Source organism: Odocoileus virginianus, chromosome 32 (genome assembly GCF_023699985.2).
Source record: "Odocoileus virginianus isolate 20LAN1187 ecotype Illinois chromosome 32, Ovbor_1.2, whole genome shotgun sequence".
In the NCBI taxonomy this organism is placed as follows: Eukaryota; Metazoa; Chordata; class Mammalia; order Artiodactyla; family Cervidae; genus Odocoileus; species Odocoileus virginianus.
Window position 1 is genome coordinate 17,649,227 of NC_069705.1, and position 16,602 is coordinate 17,665,828.

Genomic DNA, 16,602 nt, shown 5'->3' on the forward strand with positions numbered 1-16,602 from the left:
AAAACCTTGTACTGAGCCAGCCATTGATCGGACACATCAATAAGAATACCAGCACGGTTCCTCCAAGACAGACCTTTGTTTCCAGATATAAAGACACCACCTTAAATGTCCTTCTCTTTGCTTCCTCATGGTGGTTCTTTGCAGTAGCAAAGTTTTTCTTGAAATTCACCATCATTTAAAAACTTGACAGATGTTACTGCATGACATTTATTGGTGAAATCTGTTGGTTTGTCAGCCTAGATAGACAAGCTGTTGATTCCCTGTTTATTAAATATGCCTCATCAGCATCATGTGATACGTCATCAGTTCGTTGACTTAAACTGTTTGATACTTTTCAGTTTCTCATAGTGAGCATTTTACTCACTGTCCTTTGATGTGATGGTGTTATTAGGGTTCCTGCTAGCAGTGGGATATCCTCCAACCCCCCTTTTCTGAGTAATAAGTTTTATTATAACTTGCTTCCTGAGCCTTTTCACTGAATGTAACTTTTTAAACGAAACTTTTACTCTGTTTGGTTTGAGATTTCCAACAGCTATTTAAAATGGTAAGTACCTTGACTTTTCCAGTGCCTGTTATTTCTACTTAAGTGTCTTTTCAATTTTGCTTGAACCGTTATAAGTTGTTTGCCATGGTGGTGAATAATGGAATAGGACCCCATGGATTATCAGGCCTTGGTAAAATGCATTGATTACTAACTCTCATTGTAATGGTAGGCTCTTTTGGTATCTCTTGTTGCACTGGTGCAGTGAGATGGCTTAGAAGATTATAGTTCTACCAACCTAATGATTAGAGTGGCCTCCCCAGTAGCACAGTAGCATAGAATCCATCTGCCAATGCAGAAGACGCAGGTGCAATCCCTGGGTTGGGAAGAGCCCCAGGAGAAGGAAATGGCAACCCATTCCAGTATTCTTGCCTGGGAAATCCCATGGACAGAGGAGCCTGGTGGGCTACTGTCCATGGGGTCGCAAAGGGTCGACCACAATGGAGTGACTAAAGAACAACAACAACCTGATAAGGATTGTTCATGGGCTTAGGCTTGAATCTTCTTCTATCACGGAGCTCACTTTCAGAAATCTTCAGTTCAGTACAGCCGCTCAGTTGTGTCCGACTCTCTGCAACCCCATGAATCGCAGCACACCAGGCCTCCTTGTCCATCACCAACTCCCAGAGTCCACTCAGACCCATGTCCATCGAGTCAGTGATGCCATCCAGCCATCTCATCCTCTGTCTTTCCCTTCTCCTCCTGCCCTCAATCCTTCCCAGCATCAGGGTCTTTTCCAGTGAGTCAGCTCTTCTCATGAGGTGGACAAAGTATTGGGTTTCAGCTTCAGCATCAGTCCTTCCAATGAACACCCAGGACTGATCTCCTTTACGATGGACTAGTTGGATCTTCTTGCAGTCCAAGGGACTCTCAAGAGTCTTCTCCAATACACAGTTCAAAAGCATTAATTCTTCAGCGCTCAGCTTTCTTCACCGTCCAGCTCTCACACCCATGCATGTCCACCGGAAAAACCATAGCCTTGACTAGATGGACCTTTGTTGGCAAAGTAATGTCTCTGCTTTTAAATATGCTATCCAGGTTGGTCATAACTTTCCTTCCAAGGAGTAAGCATCTTTTAATTTCATGGCTGCAGTCACCATCTACAGTGATTTTGGAGCCCAAAAAAATAAAGTCTGACACTGTTTCCACTGTTTTCTCCATCCATTTCTCATGAAGTGATGGAACCAGATGCCATGATCTTAGTTTTCTGAATGTTGAGCTTTAAGCCAACTTTTTCACTCTCCTCTTCACTTTCATCAAGAGGCTCTTTAGTTCTTCTTCACTTTCTGCCATAAGGGTGATGTCATCTGCATATCTGAAGTTATTGATATTTCTCCTGGCAATCTTGATTCCAGCTTGTGCTTCTTCCAGCCCAGCGTTTCTCATGATGTACTCTGCATGTAAGTTAAACAAGCAGGGTGACAATATACAGCCTTGACATACTCCTTTTCCTATTTGGAACCAGTCTGTTGTTCCATGTCCAGTTCTAACTGTTGCTTCCTGACCTGCATACAGGTTTCTCAAGAGACAGGTCAGATGGTCTGATATTCCCATCTCTTTAAGAATTTTCCACAGTTTATTGTGATCCACACAATCAAAGGCTTTGGCATAGTCAATAAAGCAGAAATAGATGTTTTTCTGGAACTCTCTTGCTTTTTCCATGATCCAACTGATGTTGGCAATTTGATTTCTGGTTCCTCTGCCTTTTCTTTCTTTTTTTTCTCCCTAATTATTTTTGTTGGAGGCTAATTATTTTACAATATTGTAGTGATTTTTGCCATATATTGACATGAATCAGCCATGGATTTACATGTGTTCCCTATCCTGAACCCTCCTCCCACCTCCCTCCCCATCCCATCCCTCTGGGTCATCCCAGTGCACCAGCTCTGAGCACTAGTCTCATGCATCCAACCTGGACTGGCGATCTGTTTCACACTTGATAATATACAAGTTTCGATGCTGTTCTCTCAGATCATCCCACCCTCACCTTCTCCCACAGAGTCCAAAAGTCTGTTCTATACATCTGTGTCTCTCTTTCTGTCTTGCATATAGGGTTATCATTACCATCTTTCTAAATTCTATATATATATATGCGTTAGTATACTGTATTGGTGTTTATCTTTCTGGCTTACTTCACTCTGTATAATGGGCTCCAGTTTCATCCATCTCATTAGAACTGGTTCAAATGCATTCTTTTTAATGGCTGAGTAATATTCCTTTGTGTATATGTACCACAGCTTTCCTATCTATTCGTCTGCTGATGGGCATCTAGGTTGCTTCCATGTCCTGGCTATTATAAACAGTGCTGCGATGAACATTGGGGTACACGTGTCTCTTTCAGATCTGGTTTCCTCAGTGTGTTTGCCTAGGAGTGGGATTGCTGGGTCATATGGCAGTTCTATTTCCAGTTTTTTAAGGAATCTCCACACTGTTCTCCATAGTGGCTGTACTAGTTTGCATTCCCACCAACAGTGTAAGAGGGTTCCCTTCTCTCCACACCCTCTCCAGCATTTATTGCTTATAGACTTTTGGATAGCAGCCATCCTGACTGGCATGTAATGGTACCTCATTGAGGTTTTGATTTGCATTTCTCTGATAATGAGTGATGTTGAGCATCTTTTCATGTGTTTGTTAGCCATCTGTATGTCTTCTTTGGAGCTATGCCTTTTCTAAAACCAGCTTGTACATCTGGAAGTTCACGGTTCACATATTGCTGAAGCCTGGCTTGGAGAATTTTGAGCATTACTTTACTAGCGTGTGAGATGAGTGCAATTGTGCGGTAGTTTGAGCATTCTTTGGCATTGCCTTTCTTTGGGGTTGGAATGAAAACTGACCTTTTCCAAAAAGTCCTGTAGCCACTGCTGAGTTTTCCAAATTTGCTGGCATATTGAGTGAAGCACTTTCACAGCATCATCATTCAGGATTTGAAATAGCTCAACTGGAATTCCATCACCTCCCCTAGCTTTGTTCATAGTGATGCTTTCTAAGGCCCACTTGACTTCACATTCCAGGATGTCTGGCTCTAGGTGAGTGATCACACCTTCGTGATTATCTGGGTCGTGAAGATCTTTTTTTGTACAGTTCTTCTGTGTATTCTTGCCACCTCTTCTTAGTATCTTCTGCTTCTGTTAGGTCCGTACCATTTCTGTCCTTTATCGAACCCATCTTTGCATGAAGTGTTCCCTTGGTATCTCTGATTTTCTAATAGAGATCTCTAGTCTTTCCCATTCTGTTGTTTTCCTCTATTTCTTTGCATTGATCGTTGAGGAAGGCTTTCTTATCTCTCCTTGCTGTTCTTTGGAACTCTGCATTCAAATGGGTATATCTTTCCTTTTCTCCTTTGCTTTTCGCTTCTCTTCTTTTCACAGTTATTTGTAAGGCCTCCTCAGACAGCCATTTTGCATTTTTGCATTTCTTTCCCATGGGGATGGTCTTGGTCCCTGTTTCCTGTACAATGTCTTGAACCTTCGTCCATAGTTCATCAGACACTCTATCAGATCTGGTCCCTTAAATCTATCTCTCACTTCCACTGTATAGTCATAAGGGATTTGATTTAGGTCATACCTGAATGGTCTAAGGATTTTTCCCTACTTTCTTCAATTTAAGTCTGAATTTGGCAATAAAGAGTTCATGATCTGAACCACAGTCAGCTCCCGGTCTTGTTTTTTGCTGCCTGTATAGAGCTTCTCCGTCTTTGGCTGCAATGAATATAATCAACCTGATTTTGGTGTTGACCAGCTGGTGATGTCCATGTGTAGAGTCTTCTCTTGTGTTGAAATCATCACAGTGAACTATTGGACATGTTTATAAAACAGTCGCTAAAAAAGGATAAAATAACAAGTAATACTAACTTTGCAAAAAATGTCTCAAAAAATATGAACAACTCACAGAATTTTACTTTTATTACTATGTCATCATGTTTTGCAACATTTACAACAGCAGATCAGAAGGGGGCAGTTGGTCCCAGCATGGAAGATTCCTTGTTTAGAATTTTCCCCAAATTTCCTGTTATATGAGCAGAGCTGCTTTTTTGCTCCTGTAAATCATTTCTTAAATCATAATTTCTTATGGTACACCTAGTGACATCTTATGGATCCCTCGATTTCTGTGGAACAATGGTGGGGAAACCCTGTAATGGGAGCGTGTCTATGAAAACCTCCATGCTTATGGTGAAATAATGCTTTTCCTCAGCAGTCATAAAAAGATACTTGTCACTTCTGTACTATGCTGGAAGTCCTACCCAGTGCAATAAAGCAAGAAAAAGAAGTGACAAATGTAACAGTTGTGAAGGAAGAAGTAAAGCCGTAGTCGTGATTAAGTAAGTAGAAAAGCCAAGACAGTTTGCCCACTGCTGGAATTAAGTATGTTTAATAGGGTTGCGACGTATAGAGTCAGTGTTGCTAAAATCAGTCTCTGCAAAGTAACAAGAAAGTTAGACAGTAAAATTTCGAAGTGCAGTACTCCAAAAATCATCTAATAACCAGGAAGAAATTGAACAAAGATGTGTAATACTCTTCACTGAAAACTGAAGTCTTTAGCTTTATAGTATTGAGTATTCTCTCTATGTGTTCCCCCATTTTTCTTAGTTCTTGATCTAAGAGCAAGAAATAAAAGTAATTTTAAGTTTCTCAGATTTATATCTCTTGTTCTTTTTTTTTTCTTTGCTGGTCACTCATATTTTCTTACATCTTTTCCCTTGACAGTTTGATAGCTGTGTTTTTTGGCTTCTCTGTTTATATAGTTTGAAAATGGTCAGGCTTTCATATACTGAGTATTCCATCTTTGTACTTTTCTAATTTTAAAAGTCCCACTTATTTTAAATATTAAAACGAGTAATAACGGACATGGCTAGTGCTTTCTAAATTTTTTCTTGAGCTGTCTTCATTCTTACTTGCTTGTGTTTCCAGTTTAACTTAGCTTTTTGATAATTTTACAAAATATTATAGTGGGGGAGAAGTTTTTAATGTTAAGAAAATTAAGGAAAATATATGAAATTTGATTACTTAGTGGCAATGAAGAATATGGAATAATTACTTTGAAGGACTTGATTTGGCTGTCCTTAGACAAGTAAAATTACCCTAAACTCCCTTATTCCTTCTCCTTTAGGCTAGGCTTTTCCAGGTCCATATATCCAAAATATGTACAAATATATTACATATATCCAAAGTAAGCAAACTACTAGTGCAAAATGCAGCACTGATCTCCACCTGTTTTATTTCTTTATGGCTGTGCTGGGTCTTCATTGCTGTGCATGGACTTCCTCTAGTTGCAGTGAGTGGGGGCTACTCTCTAGCTGAGGCGCGAGGGTTTCCTGTTGAGGTGACTTCTCCTGTTTCGGAGTACAGGCTGTAGGCGCACGGGCTCAGTAGTTGTGGCACACGGGCCTAGTTATTCTACAGTGTGTGGGGTCTTAGTTCCCTGACCAGGGATCGAACTTGTGTCCCCTGCACTGGCAGGCAGATTTTAACCAATGGACCACCAGGGAAGTCCCAGTCTCCACCTGTTTTTGATTAGTCACCCCGAAATTAAATTTTTCTGGCCTACACTTTTTATAAGTGCTAATGTACTACTGCACAGATAAAGTGTGTATGTTTTAAACTTGCACAGAATTAGGAATTTTTAAAAGTCGCGATTAAATGTTTTCTTAATAGCTCTTTTGCTCAGTGAAAGCAATATGTCATTCATCATGTCTGAAAATCTTCATTTAGCTTTTTCTGTAAAGTGACTTGTGTCTTAAAAATTAAGTTTAGTGTATTTGGATCCTGGGTTTTAATTTGCTTTCATAGCTATAAATACATAGATTTTTAGATCTGCAGGGAGGAAAATACTTATGGTTTCTTATTGCTGCTCTAACGAATTACCACCAACTTGGTGGCTTAAAATAACACAAAATTTGTTATCTTCCAGTTGTGTAGGTCCGAAGTCCACAGTCAGCCTCACTGGGCTGTAGCCAGGGTGGTTCCTCTGGAGACTCTTAGGGGACCTGCTGTTCTCTTTCCTTTTTCAGCTTCTGGAAACCAGCTGTGTTTCCTGACACTTGGCCCCTTCCTTCCATCTCTCCAGCCTCTTATTTCCATTGTCGCATCTTCTACTGTTCACATTCACTGTGACTTTCCCCAGGACACTTGTGATTACTGCCCATGCAGTAAGCCACAGTAATCTATCTCAAGATCTTTAGTCACATCAGTGAAGTCCCTTTTGCCATATATGGTCACACTTCAGGTTGCAGGGGTTTGGACATGGATATCCTTGGGGGAGAGGATGCAGTATTTGGGGGAGGGGATTCTCTAGTGACACAGTCACAGTATTACATTACAAAAATTTTTGTAGTTTTTTTTAAATATTCTTGTCGACTCATTAGGCAATTTGGTTAGTACATTTCCATCTTTGCTTATGTCATTCAATTCATGCAAATATGTCAGAAGGATTTATAAGTTTTTATATTTTTGATGTATTGATTTGAAACTCACTGAAGGGTTTTGTTTGGAAGCATTTTTAAAAATAAAAAATTTCTAAAATTTTGAAAATAGGCAGGTGTGAGTTTTTATTCCTAAATATTTTAAACTCTGAAGTCACAAAGTGATGGAAATATTTCTTAAAGGTTCTTTTTCAAAGTGCTCTTTGTTCATAAATTGCTTTCCAAAATAGTTGCTTTGTTACTTTCACACTTTGTTAAAATGCTAGTTTTACATTGAAGGAATTGTTAGCAAACTATGAATAACCTCTGTAATCTTAGAAACAGCTAACAAATTTGAAACACTTGTCTACGGCTATACCACCCTGAACAGGCTGGAGCTTGTCAAATTTGAAACACTTGGCTTTTTGTAAAACAAATTTGTGACTCAGTTTTAAGTGGATGTTCCTTAATAGCTTAATAAAATCATTGTACAGTCTATTTTAAAGGTCTTTAAAAAAAAACTCACCGCAGTGCTGGAATCTTACAACAGATAAACTGTAGTGTGCTGCAGAAGGCTAAGAGTGAATGAGTGAGGTCATGTCAGTCAACCCCCTTGTCACGTGGGATTCCCACTCTTTTCTCAGGATTCCTCCACACACGTCACCATCTGAAATGTGGGTCATCTGACATGAAGCCAGTCTTCTGGTGTCAGTTCACATTCAGTATTGGTAAAGCATAATTTTTAAGTAGAAATTTTAAATTAGACAATTTAATAAAGCTTTCAGGCGGGTCGACCCTAGATTGTGTGTACTTGGCTTTGGAGCCTGCTGAGTACCACTGCTGCGGCTCCTTCCTGTTTTTCTAGTCACCACTCAGAGGTTTGTCCCCATTCAGCTTTCTCTTTCATTTCCTCTGAGTGTTCCTGTTTTTTGGGCAGATAGTTATATACCTAACTTTCATATATGTACATTTAGCTCTGACCCTATTTTGGGAGTTCTTGAAAGGCAGAAGTGGTTTGCATCTCATTGTGTGTCTCACTGCAATGCTTTTGGCATATGGGAGTTATCAAGTAAGTGAATGAATTAACAGCAAATGCTCAATAAATGGTTCTTCATGGTATGTGTTCGGTTTTAGATATTTTTGTTTTTTGGCCACATTATGCAGCATGTGGTATCTTAGTTTCCTGACGAGGGATTGAACTTATGTCGTGCCTCTTGCATTGTAAGCACAGAGTCTTACCCACTGGACCACCAGGGAAGTTGCAGGCTTTATATCTTCATATGCTTTCTAAACATACCTTTGAAATATTTTTGTTCTAGTTGTATAGTGGCCTGACTGAAGCCCAGAGAGGCTCAAAAACGTGCCCAACAGTTATGAAGCTTAGGGCCTGGAATATTTCTTTTTAAGTCTCTTCTTTGTTTAGAGTAAGTAATATGTCGCTGAATGTGAAAAACAATATGAGAAGGTATAAATGAAGAAGTCTTATTCTTGGCTCTAATTCTATTTACTTTCTCTCCTGCTTTACTTCCTATAGGTGGTCTCATTTATTGCTTTTTTGTGACTTTTTCGTGGTTCTTCATGTAGAAACAAAGTAGGAATATGTATTTTTGTTTTTCTCCCTTGCTTTATAAAAGATTTCATACTACGTGTTTTTTAACATAAGCTTTTTTTAAACATTTTAGTTTTTTAAAATTGAAATATAATTGACTCTGTGTTAGTTTTAGGTGTACAACGTAATGATCTGATATATGTATATATTATGCAGTGAAGTATAGTTAACTATAGTTACTGTGTTGTACATTATGTCCTTGGGACTTACTTGTCTGGAAGTCTGTACCTTTTGACCACGTTCACCCATTTTGCTTTTCTCTTATCCCCTCTTATCCCCCATGCCACCTCTGGCAACCACTAATTTGTTCTCTGTAAGTTTATCTGATTTCATATATAAGTGATATCATATAGTATTTGTCTTTGTGTGACTTAATTCCCTTAGCATAATGCCCTCAAGGTCCAACCATGTTGTTGCAAATGGCAAGATTTCCTTCTGTTACTAAATAACATACCATTCTGTGTGTGTTTGTGTATGTATGTAAGTAAAAGTTTTTAACATGATTTTACTTTTTTAGGTTTACAACGTAACTGAACAGAAAGTGTGTGTGTGTGTGTGTGTGTGTCTCCTCTCCCATCCCCCCAACATCCAACACTGGACAGAAAGTGTGTGTGTGTGTGTGTGTGTGTGTGTGTGTGTGTGTGTCTCCTCTCCCATCCCCCCAACATCCAACACTGGACAGAAAGTGTGTGTTGTGTGTGTGTGTGTGTGTGTGTGTCTCCTCTCCCATCCCCCCAACATCCAACACTGGACAGAAAGTGTGTGTGTGTGTGTCTCCTCTCCCATCCCCACAACATCCAACACTATGGGTATCTTGCACAATAGTGGTACATTTGTTAAAATCTTTGAACCTACACATTGTTATCACCTGAAGTTTATAGTTTACTTTGGGATTCACTCTTGGTGTTAACACGGATTGTAGGTTTTGACAGATGTGTAGTGAATGTATCCATCACTTACAGTATCGTGCAGCATAGTTTCAGTGCCCTAAAAATCCTCCTATTCTTTCCCTGTTTATGTCTCCATTCCTCTTCACCCTTGAAGTGAAACTGTTAGGCGTTCAGTCATGTCAGCTCTTTGCTATCCCATGGACTGTAGCTCGCCGGGATCCTCTATCCATGGAATTCTCCAGGCAAGAATACTGGAGTGGGTTGCCATTCCCTTCTCCAGGGGATCTTTCTGACCCAGGGATTGAACCTGGGTCTCCTGCATATGCCGACAGATTCTTTACGATCTGAGCCACCAGAGAACCCTTACCAGCAACTAAATTGTTTATGGTCTCCATAGTTTTGCTTTTTCAGAATGCCATATAATTAATATGTTGTTTTTCAGTCACTTAGTCGTGTCTGACTCTTTGTGACCCCATGAACTGCACCACGTCAGGCTTCCCTGTCCTTCAGTATCTCCCTGAGTTTGCTCAAACTCATGTCCGTTGAGTCAGTGATGCCATCCAACCATCTCATCCTCTTATCGCCCCCATCTCTTACCCTCAATCTTTCCCAGTATCAGAGTCTCTTCCAGTGAGTTGGCTGTTTGCACCAGGTGGCCAGACAATTAGAGCTTCAGCTTCAGCATCAATCTTTCCAGTGAATATTCAGGGTTGGCTTACTTTAGGATTGATTGATTTGATCTCCTTGCTGTCCAAGGGACTCTCGAGTCTTCTCCAGCACCACAGTTTGAAAGCATCAATTCTTGAACACTCAGCCTTCTTTATAGTCTTTTACATCTGTACATGACTACTGGAAAAGCCATAGCTTTGACTCTATGCACCTTTGTGGGCAAAGTGATGTCTCTGCTTTTTAATACACTATCTAGGTTTGTCATAGCTTTTCTTCCAAGGAGCAAGTGTCTTTTAATTTCATGGCTGCAGTCACTGTCCACAGTGATTTTGGAGCCCAAGAAATGAAGTCTGTCACTATTTCCCTTTTTTCCTCACCTATTTGCCACGAAGTGATGGGATGCCGTGAAGTGATAGGACCAGATGCCATGATTGTAGTTTTTTCAGTATTGAGTTTTAAGCTAGCCTTTTCACTCTCCTTTTTCACCTTCATCAAGAGGCTCTTTAATTCCTCTTTGCTTTCTGCCTTTATCGTGGTATCATCTGAATATCTGAGGTTATTGATATTTCTCCTGGCAGTCTTGATTCCAGCTTGTGCTTCATCCAGCCTGGCATTTCCCATGATGTACTCTGCATATAAGTTAAATAAACAGGGTGACAACATACAGCCTTGACATACACCTTTCCCAATTTTTAAAAAATTTATTTTAAATGAAACAGAGGAATATTTTTAATGATAAAAGTACAAAGAGTATAGACATCTTAAACCATTAGACACCTTAACAACAAAGAACAGATACATAAAGCAAAAATCAGATGAAATGTAAGGGAAAATAAAAAATATGTAATTGTCATGAGACATTAACATTTCTCTGAGAGTATTTTATCAAGTGCATAAAAAATAAGAATAGGAGCATCTTGAATGATGGCATTAATGATTTAAATACAATAGATATTAATTTATATTAATCTATTCTACACAAATGTATTTAAAATTTTGAATGCCATACATTTTTATTAGGTCTCCATAGGGCATTTTAGAAAAACTGGCAAAAAGATAAACATCACTAAATTTCAGAAAGTAGAATTCTTTTGTGTGTGTTTGATTCAGCTATATACATGTTATTTTTGAAATTATCTTCCATTATAAGTTATTACAAGATATTGACTGCAGTTCCCTGTGTTATACAGTAAAAACCTTTGTTGCATATCTGTTTTTTTTTTTCAATTAGAAATTGAGCTATTTATACTAAGTCAAGCAAGTAGAATCAAAATGTCATAAATTTTTTAGTTAGGCAAAAATTCGTAAGTTTTCTAAATACATGTATTATACATATTATGTATATATATGTATGCAAAAGCTTTTCTACTGTGCCTGATAAAGAACATCAAAAGAAAAAAAAAGAAGCGATGAAGAAATTGGAAAACATAAACTAAATTAAATGTGAGCACTGAATATGTGATAGAAAAAGTGAAACAACCGAGATAAAAGTAAAAGATCCTCATATAGTTCAATTGTTGTTAAACATGGCTGCTCCTTAGAAACATACCTGGAGTTCTGGCAAAAAAAAGCTATCCCTGGGCATTTGTATTGTTTCAGAAAATCAATAGCCAGACAAAAAATAAAGATAATTACAATTGCAAGCCATACTGGGAACATGATTAACCTAACAATATGAAATAATTACATACAGTTTGGGGGATCAAGCAGAGTGATGTGGTAAGTGGAAGTGCATACATGCACGTGTTTTTATCTGGTCAGCCGGTCTGTGTCTTTTGGTTGGTGCATTTAATCCATTTACATTTAAAATAATTATTAATATGTATGATCCAATTACCATTTTCTTAACTGTTTGGGGTTTATTTTCTTTATGTAAAATTTCTCCTCTTGTTTTCTGTCTAGAAAAGTCCTTTTAGCATTTGTTGTAAAGCTGGTTTGGTGGTGCTGAATTGTCTTAACTTTTGCTTGTCTGAAAAGCTTTTGATTTCTCCATCAAATCTGAAAGAGAGTCTTGCTGGGTAGAGTATTCTTGGTTGTAGGTTCTTTACTTTCATCACTTCAAATATATCTTGCCATTCCCTTCTGACTTGTAGAGTTTCTGTTGAGAAATCAGCTGATAGCATGATGGGAGTTCCCTTGTATGTTATTTGTCGTTTTTCCCTTATTGCTTTTAATATTTTATCTCTATCTTTAATTTCTGTCAGCTTGATCATTATGTGTCTCCGTGTGTTCCTCCTTGAGTTTATTCTTCCTGCGACTCTTTGTGCTTCCTGGACTTGTTGATTATTTCCTTTCCCATGTTAGGGAAGTTTTCAGCTATTATTTCTTCATATATTTTCTCAGGTCCTTTCTGTCTCTCTTCTGCTGGGAACCCTATAATGTGAATATTCATTTGTTTAATGTTGTCCCAAAGGTGTCTTAGGCTGTCTTCATTTCTTTTCATTCTTTTTTTCTATATTCTGTGGCAGTGATTTCCACCATTCTGCCCTCCAGGTCATTTATCTGTGCTTCTGCCTCAGTTGTTCTGCTGTGGATTCCGTCTAGTGTATTATTCATCTCTGTTTGTTCTTTAGTTCTTGCAGGTCTTTGGTAAACGTTTCTTCCTTCTTCTCAATCTTTGCCTCCATTCTTTTTCAGAGATCCTGAATCATCTTCACTGTGATTATTCTGAATTCTTTTTCTGGAAGATTGCCTATCTCAACTTCATTTAGTAGTTTTTCTGGGGTTTTTTCTTGTCCCTTCATCTAGGAGTTACCTTTGCTTTTTCATGATTGTTAACTTTCTGTAATGTGGTTTTGTTTTACTTGCAGTGGGATTATGGTTCTACTTGCTTCTTTTGTCTGGCCTCTGATGAAGGAGGCTAAGAGGCTAGTGTAAGCTTCCTGATGTGAGGGACTGGTGGTGGGGAAAAAAATGGGTCTTGCTGTCGTGGGCAGGGCCTTGCTGACTAAAGTCAGTCAGTCAGTTCAGTCACTCAGTTGTGTCTGACTCTTTGCGACCCCATGGACTGCAGCATGCCAGGCCTCCCTGTCCATCACCAACTCCCGGATCCTACTCAAACTCTTGCCCATCGAGTTGGTGATGCCATCCAACCATCTCATCCTCTGTCATCCCCTTCTCCTCCCACCTTCAATCTTTCCCAGCATCAGGGTCTTTTCAAATGAGTCAGTTCTTTGCATCAGGTGGCCAAAGTATTGGAGCTTCAGCTTCAGCATCAGTCCTTCCAATGAATATTCAGGACTGATTTCCTTCAGGATTGACTGGTTTGATCTCCTTGCAGTCCAGGGGACTCTCAAGAGTCTTCTCCAGCACCACAGTTCAAAAGCATCAATTCTTCGGTGCTCAGCTTTCTTTATGGTCCAACTCTCACATCCATACATGACTACTGGAAAAACCATAGCCTTGACTAGATGGACCTTTGTTGGCAAAGTAATGTCTCTGCTTTTTAATATGCTGTTTAAGTTGGTCATAACTTTTCTTCAAAGAAGTGTCTTTTTATTTCATGGCTGCAGTCACCATCTGCAGTGCTGAGTAAAACTTGGCTCCAATTATCTGCTGATGGGTAGGGTTGTGCTCCCTCCCTAGTAGTTGTTTGGCCTGAGGTGACCCAGCCTGGGTCTGAGCTCTGTGGTCCAGTTAAGGGCGACCTCCAAGAGAGTTTACCCCAACGGAGACCTTCCCAGACAGCTGCTGCCAGTTCCTCTGTCCCTGTGGTGAGCCGCTACTCACTCAGGCCTCCACAGGAGACTCTGACACTCGCAGGTAGGTTTGGTTCAGTTTCTTGTGGAGTCACTGTTCCTTTCCTCTGAGTCTTGGTGTATGCAGTTTTGTTTGTGTCCTTCAAGGCTGGAGTCTCTGTTTCCCCTAGTCCTGTGGGAGTCTTAGAATCAAATCCTGCTGACTTTGAAGGTCAGATTCCCTGGGGATTCCCAGTTGCTTTGTCGGGTCCCCAGGCTGGGAATCCTGATGTGGAGTTTCAAACCTTCACAACAGTGGGAGAACTACTTTTGTATTATTGTTCTCCAGTTTGTGGATCACCCACCTGGTGGGTGTGGGATTTGATTTTATCCTGATTGTGCCCCTCCTACCATCTCACTGTGGTTTCTTTGTCTTTGGACATGAGATATCTTTTTTTGGTAGTTTCCAGAATCCTGTTGATGGTTGTTCAACAGCTAGTTTTGATTTTGGTGTTCTCGCAGCAGATGAGCGCACGTCCTTCTGCTCTGCCATCTTGAACCGGAAGTCCTCCTTTCCCAATTTTGAACCAGTTTGTTGTCCCATATCCAGTTCTGACTGTTGCTTCTTGACCTGCCTACAGATTTCTCAGGTAAGGTGGTCTGATATTCCCATCTCTCCCAAACTTCCACAGTTTGTCCTGATTCACACAGTCAAAGGCTTTAGCGTAGTTGATGAAGCAGATGTTTTTTGGAATTCCCTTGCTTTTTCTGTAATCCAACAGATGTTGGCAGTTTGATCTCTGGTTTCTCTGTGTTTTCTAAATCCAGCTTGTACATCTGGGAGTTCTTGGTACATGTACTGTTGAAGCCTAGCATGAAAGATTTTGAGCATTACCTTGCTAGCATGTGAAATGAGCACAATTGTGCTGTAGTTTGAGCATTCTTTGGCATTGCTGTTCTTTGGGATTAGAGTGAAAACTGACCTTTTCCAGTCCTATGGCCACTGCTGAGTTTCCCAAACTTGCTGGCATATTGAGTGCAGTGCTTTCATAGCATCATCTTTTAGGATTTGAAATAGCTCAGCTGAAATTCCATCACCTCCACTAGCTTTGTCAAAATACTTCCTAAGGCCCACTTGACTTCGCATTCCAGGATGTCTGGCTCTAGGTGAGTGACCACACCACTGTGGTTTTCTGTGTCATTAAGAGCTTCTTTATACAGTTCATGATGTACTCTGCACATACCATCTGCATTTCCATCAGCAAAGAATGAGAGTCCTGTTCCTCCACATCCTCACCAGCATTTGGTGTCAACACATTTTTCATAATAGTTTGTATTGGACATCTTGCAAATTACATTGCGAACATCTGCATTTTCTCTTTTTAACATCTGTATAGAAGCATCGATATGCTTTAATTGAATCAGTCCTCTTTTGATGGGCCCTTGTTGTTCAGTCACTCAGTCGTGTCCAACTCTTTGTGACCCCATGGACTGCAGCACGCCAGGCTTCCCTCTCCACTATCTTTTGGGATTTGCTCAAACTCAGGTCATTTGATGGCCACTTGAGTTGTTTCTAATATTTTCCTCTTATAAAGGATGTTGCAGATAACCTTGTTGCTTTTCTATGTTGTAGTTCTTTTAGGGTAAATGCTTAGAAGTGGATTTGCTGGATCAAGGATTTCAGTGCATTTCTGTTGCCAAATTCCGTTCCAAGGAATCTTATCAATTTGCACTGTTTACCAGTGGTGTGTTAGAGGGCCTGTTTCCTTATAACCTTACCAGTTGATTTGTCAAATCAAGATTTTTGCCAGGGTAATAGATGAGCAATATCTTAGTGGAAGTTGAGTATCTTTTCCTCTGTTGATGGTCATTAGCATTTCTTTTTTTTTGTGATTTGTATGTTCCTATTTTGGGGTCCTTTTCTTGTTAGCTTTTTGGAACTGTTGAAGTATTAGGAAGGTTAACTTTTTGTGATAAGAATTGTAAATATTTTTTCTCATTTTATTGTTTGATTTTGTGTACCTTCAAGTTTGAACTCAGTTCTGATTTTATAGTCCATTCTCTTCATCACTATAACTGTACCAGTCTACATTCTACATTCCTGAAATGATTCATTTACCCTATTATTTAATGCATCTAGCATTTTAAAACTGTCTTCAAATAGCAATTTCTTTCTTCAATAGACACGGCATCAGCGAGGAGATACACATCCTCTTACTTTAGAAGAAATTTTGGATGAAACGCAACATTTAGATATTGGACTCAAACAGAAGCAATGGCTAATGAGTGAGGTAAGAATAGTCTTAAGTTATTGTAAAACATTTTTTACTGTAAGTGGGGTTTTCGTATACTGAAATCTGATAAGTTTTTTCTTAAAAGAATTGGTATAGGGGTTTTTTTTTAACATACACATTTTGGGATTGATTTGTTTTCATATATTCTGTGTATCTATTTTAAAATGTCAGACAGTAGCATTAAAGTTGTAAAGAAGTCACTCACTACTAAATTTTAAGTTTTTACAGAATAATTGATGCTTATTTTGAATTGCTAAATTTGTATGTATTGACAGATTGTATTGTTTCTATGTTTTGGGACATTTAAAACATGAAATAGTATAGGGAAAGCAAGATATTTTGTTAAGAAATGTATTTGTTGTACTGCTGCTGCTATTATGAGTTGATAGTGATGTAACTGCCTCTGGCAAGTCACTTGGAAAAATAACCACGAATATTTTGTATATATACACACAATATTGGAAGAAAACGAATCTCAAAACAATCAGTGACTGTGTTAATTTGGAAATGAGTAGCACTTTAAAA

General features: G+C 39.1%; 1 protein-coding gene across 1 annotated transcript in view; it reads left to right on the plus strand.

The window, feature by feature from the left end:
• GTF2E2 (general transcription factor IIE subunit 2) overlaps nt 1-16,602 on the plus strand; it is a 79,971-nt gene that overhangs the window by 33,957 nt on the left and 29,412 nt on the right. Inside the window, exon 4 of the mRNA XM_020879072.2 lies at nt 15,967-16,074. Within this exon, the coding sequence (XP_020734731.2) occupies nt 15,967-16,074 (108 nt within the window). The remainder of the gene's footprint in view (nt 1-15,966; nt 16,075-16,602) is intronic.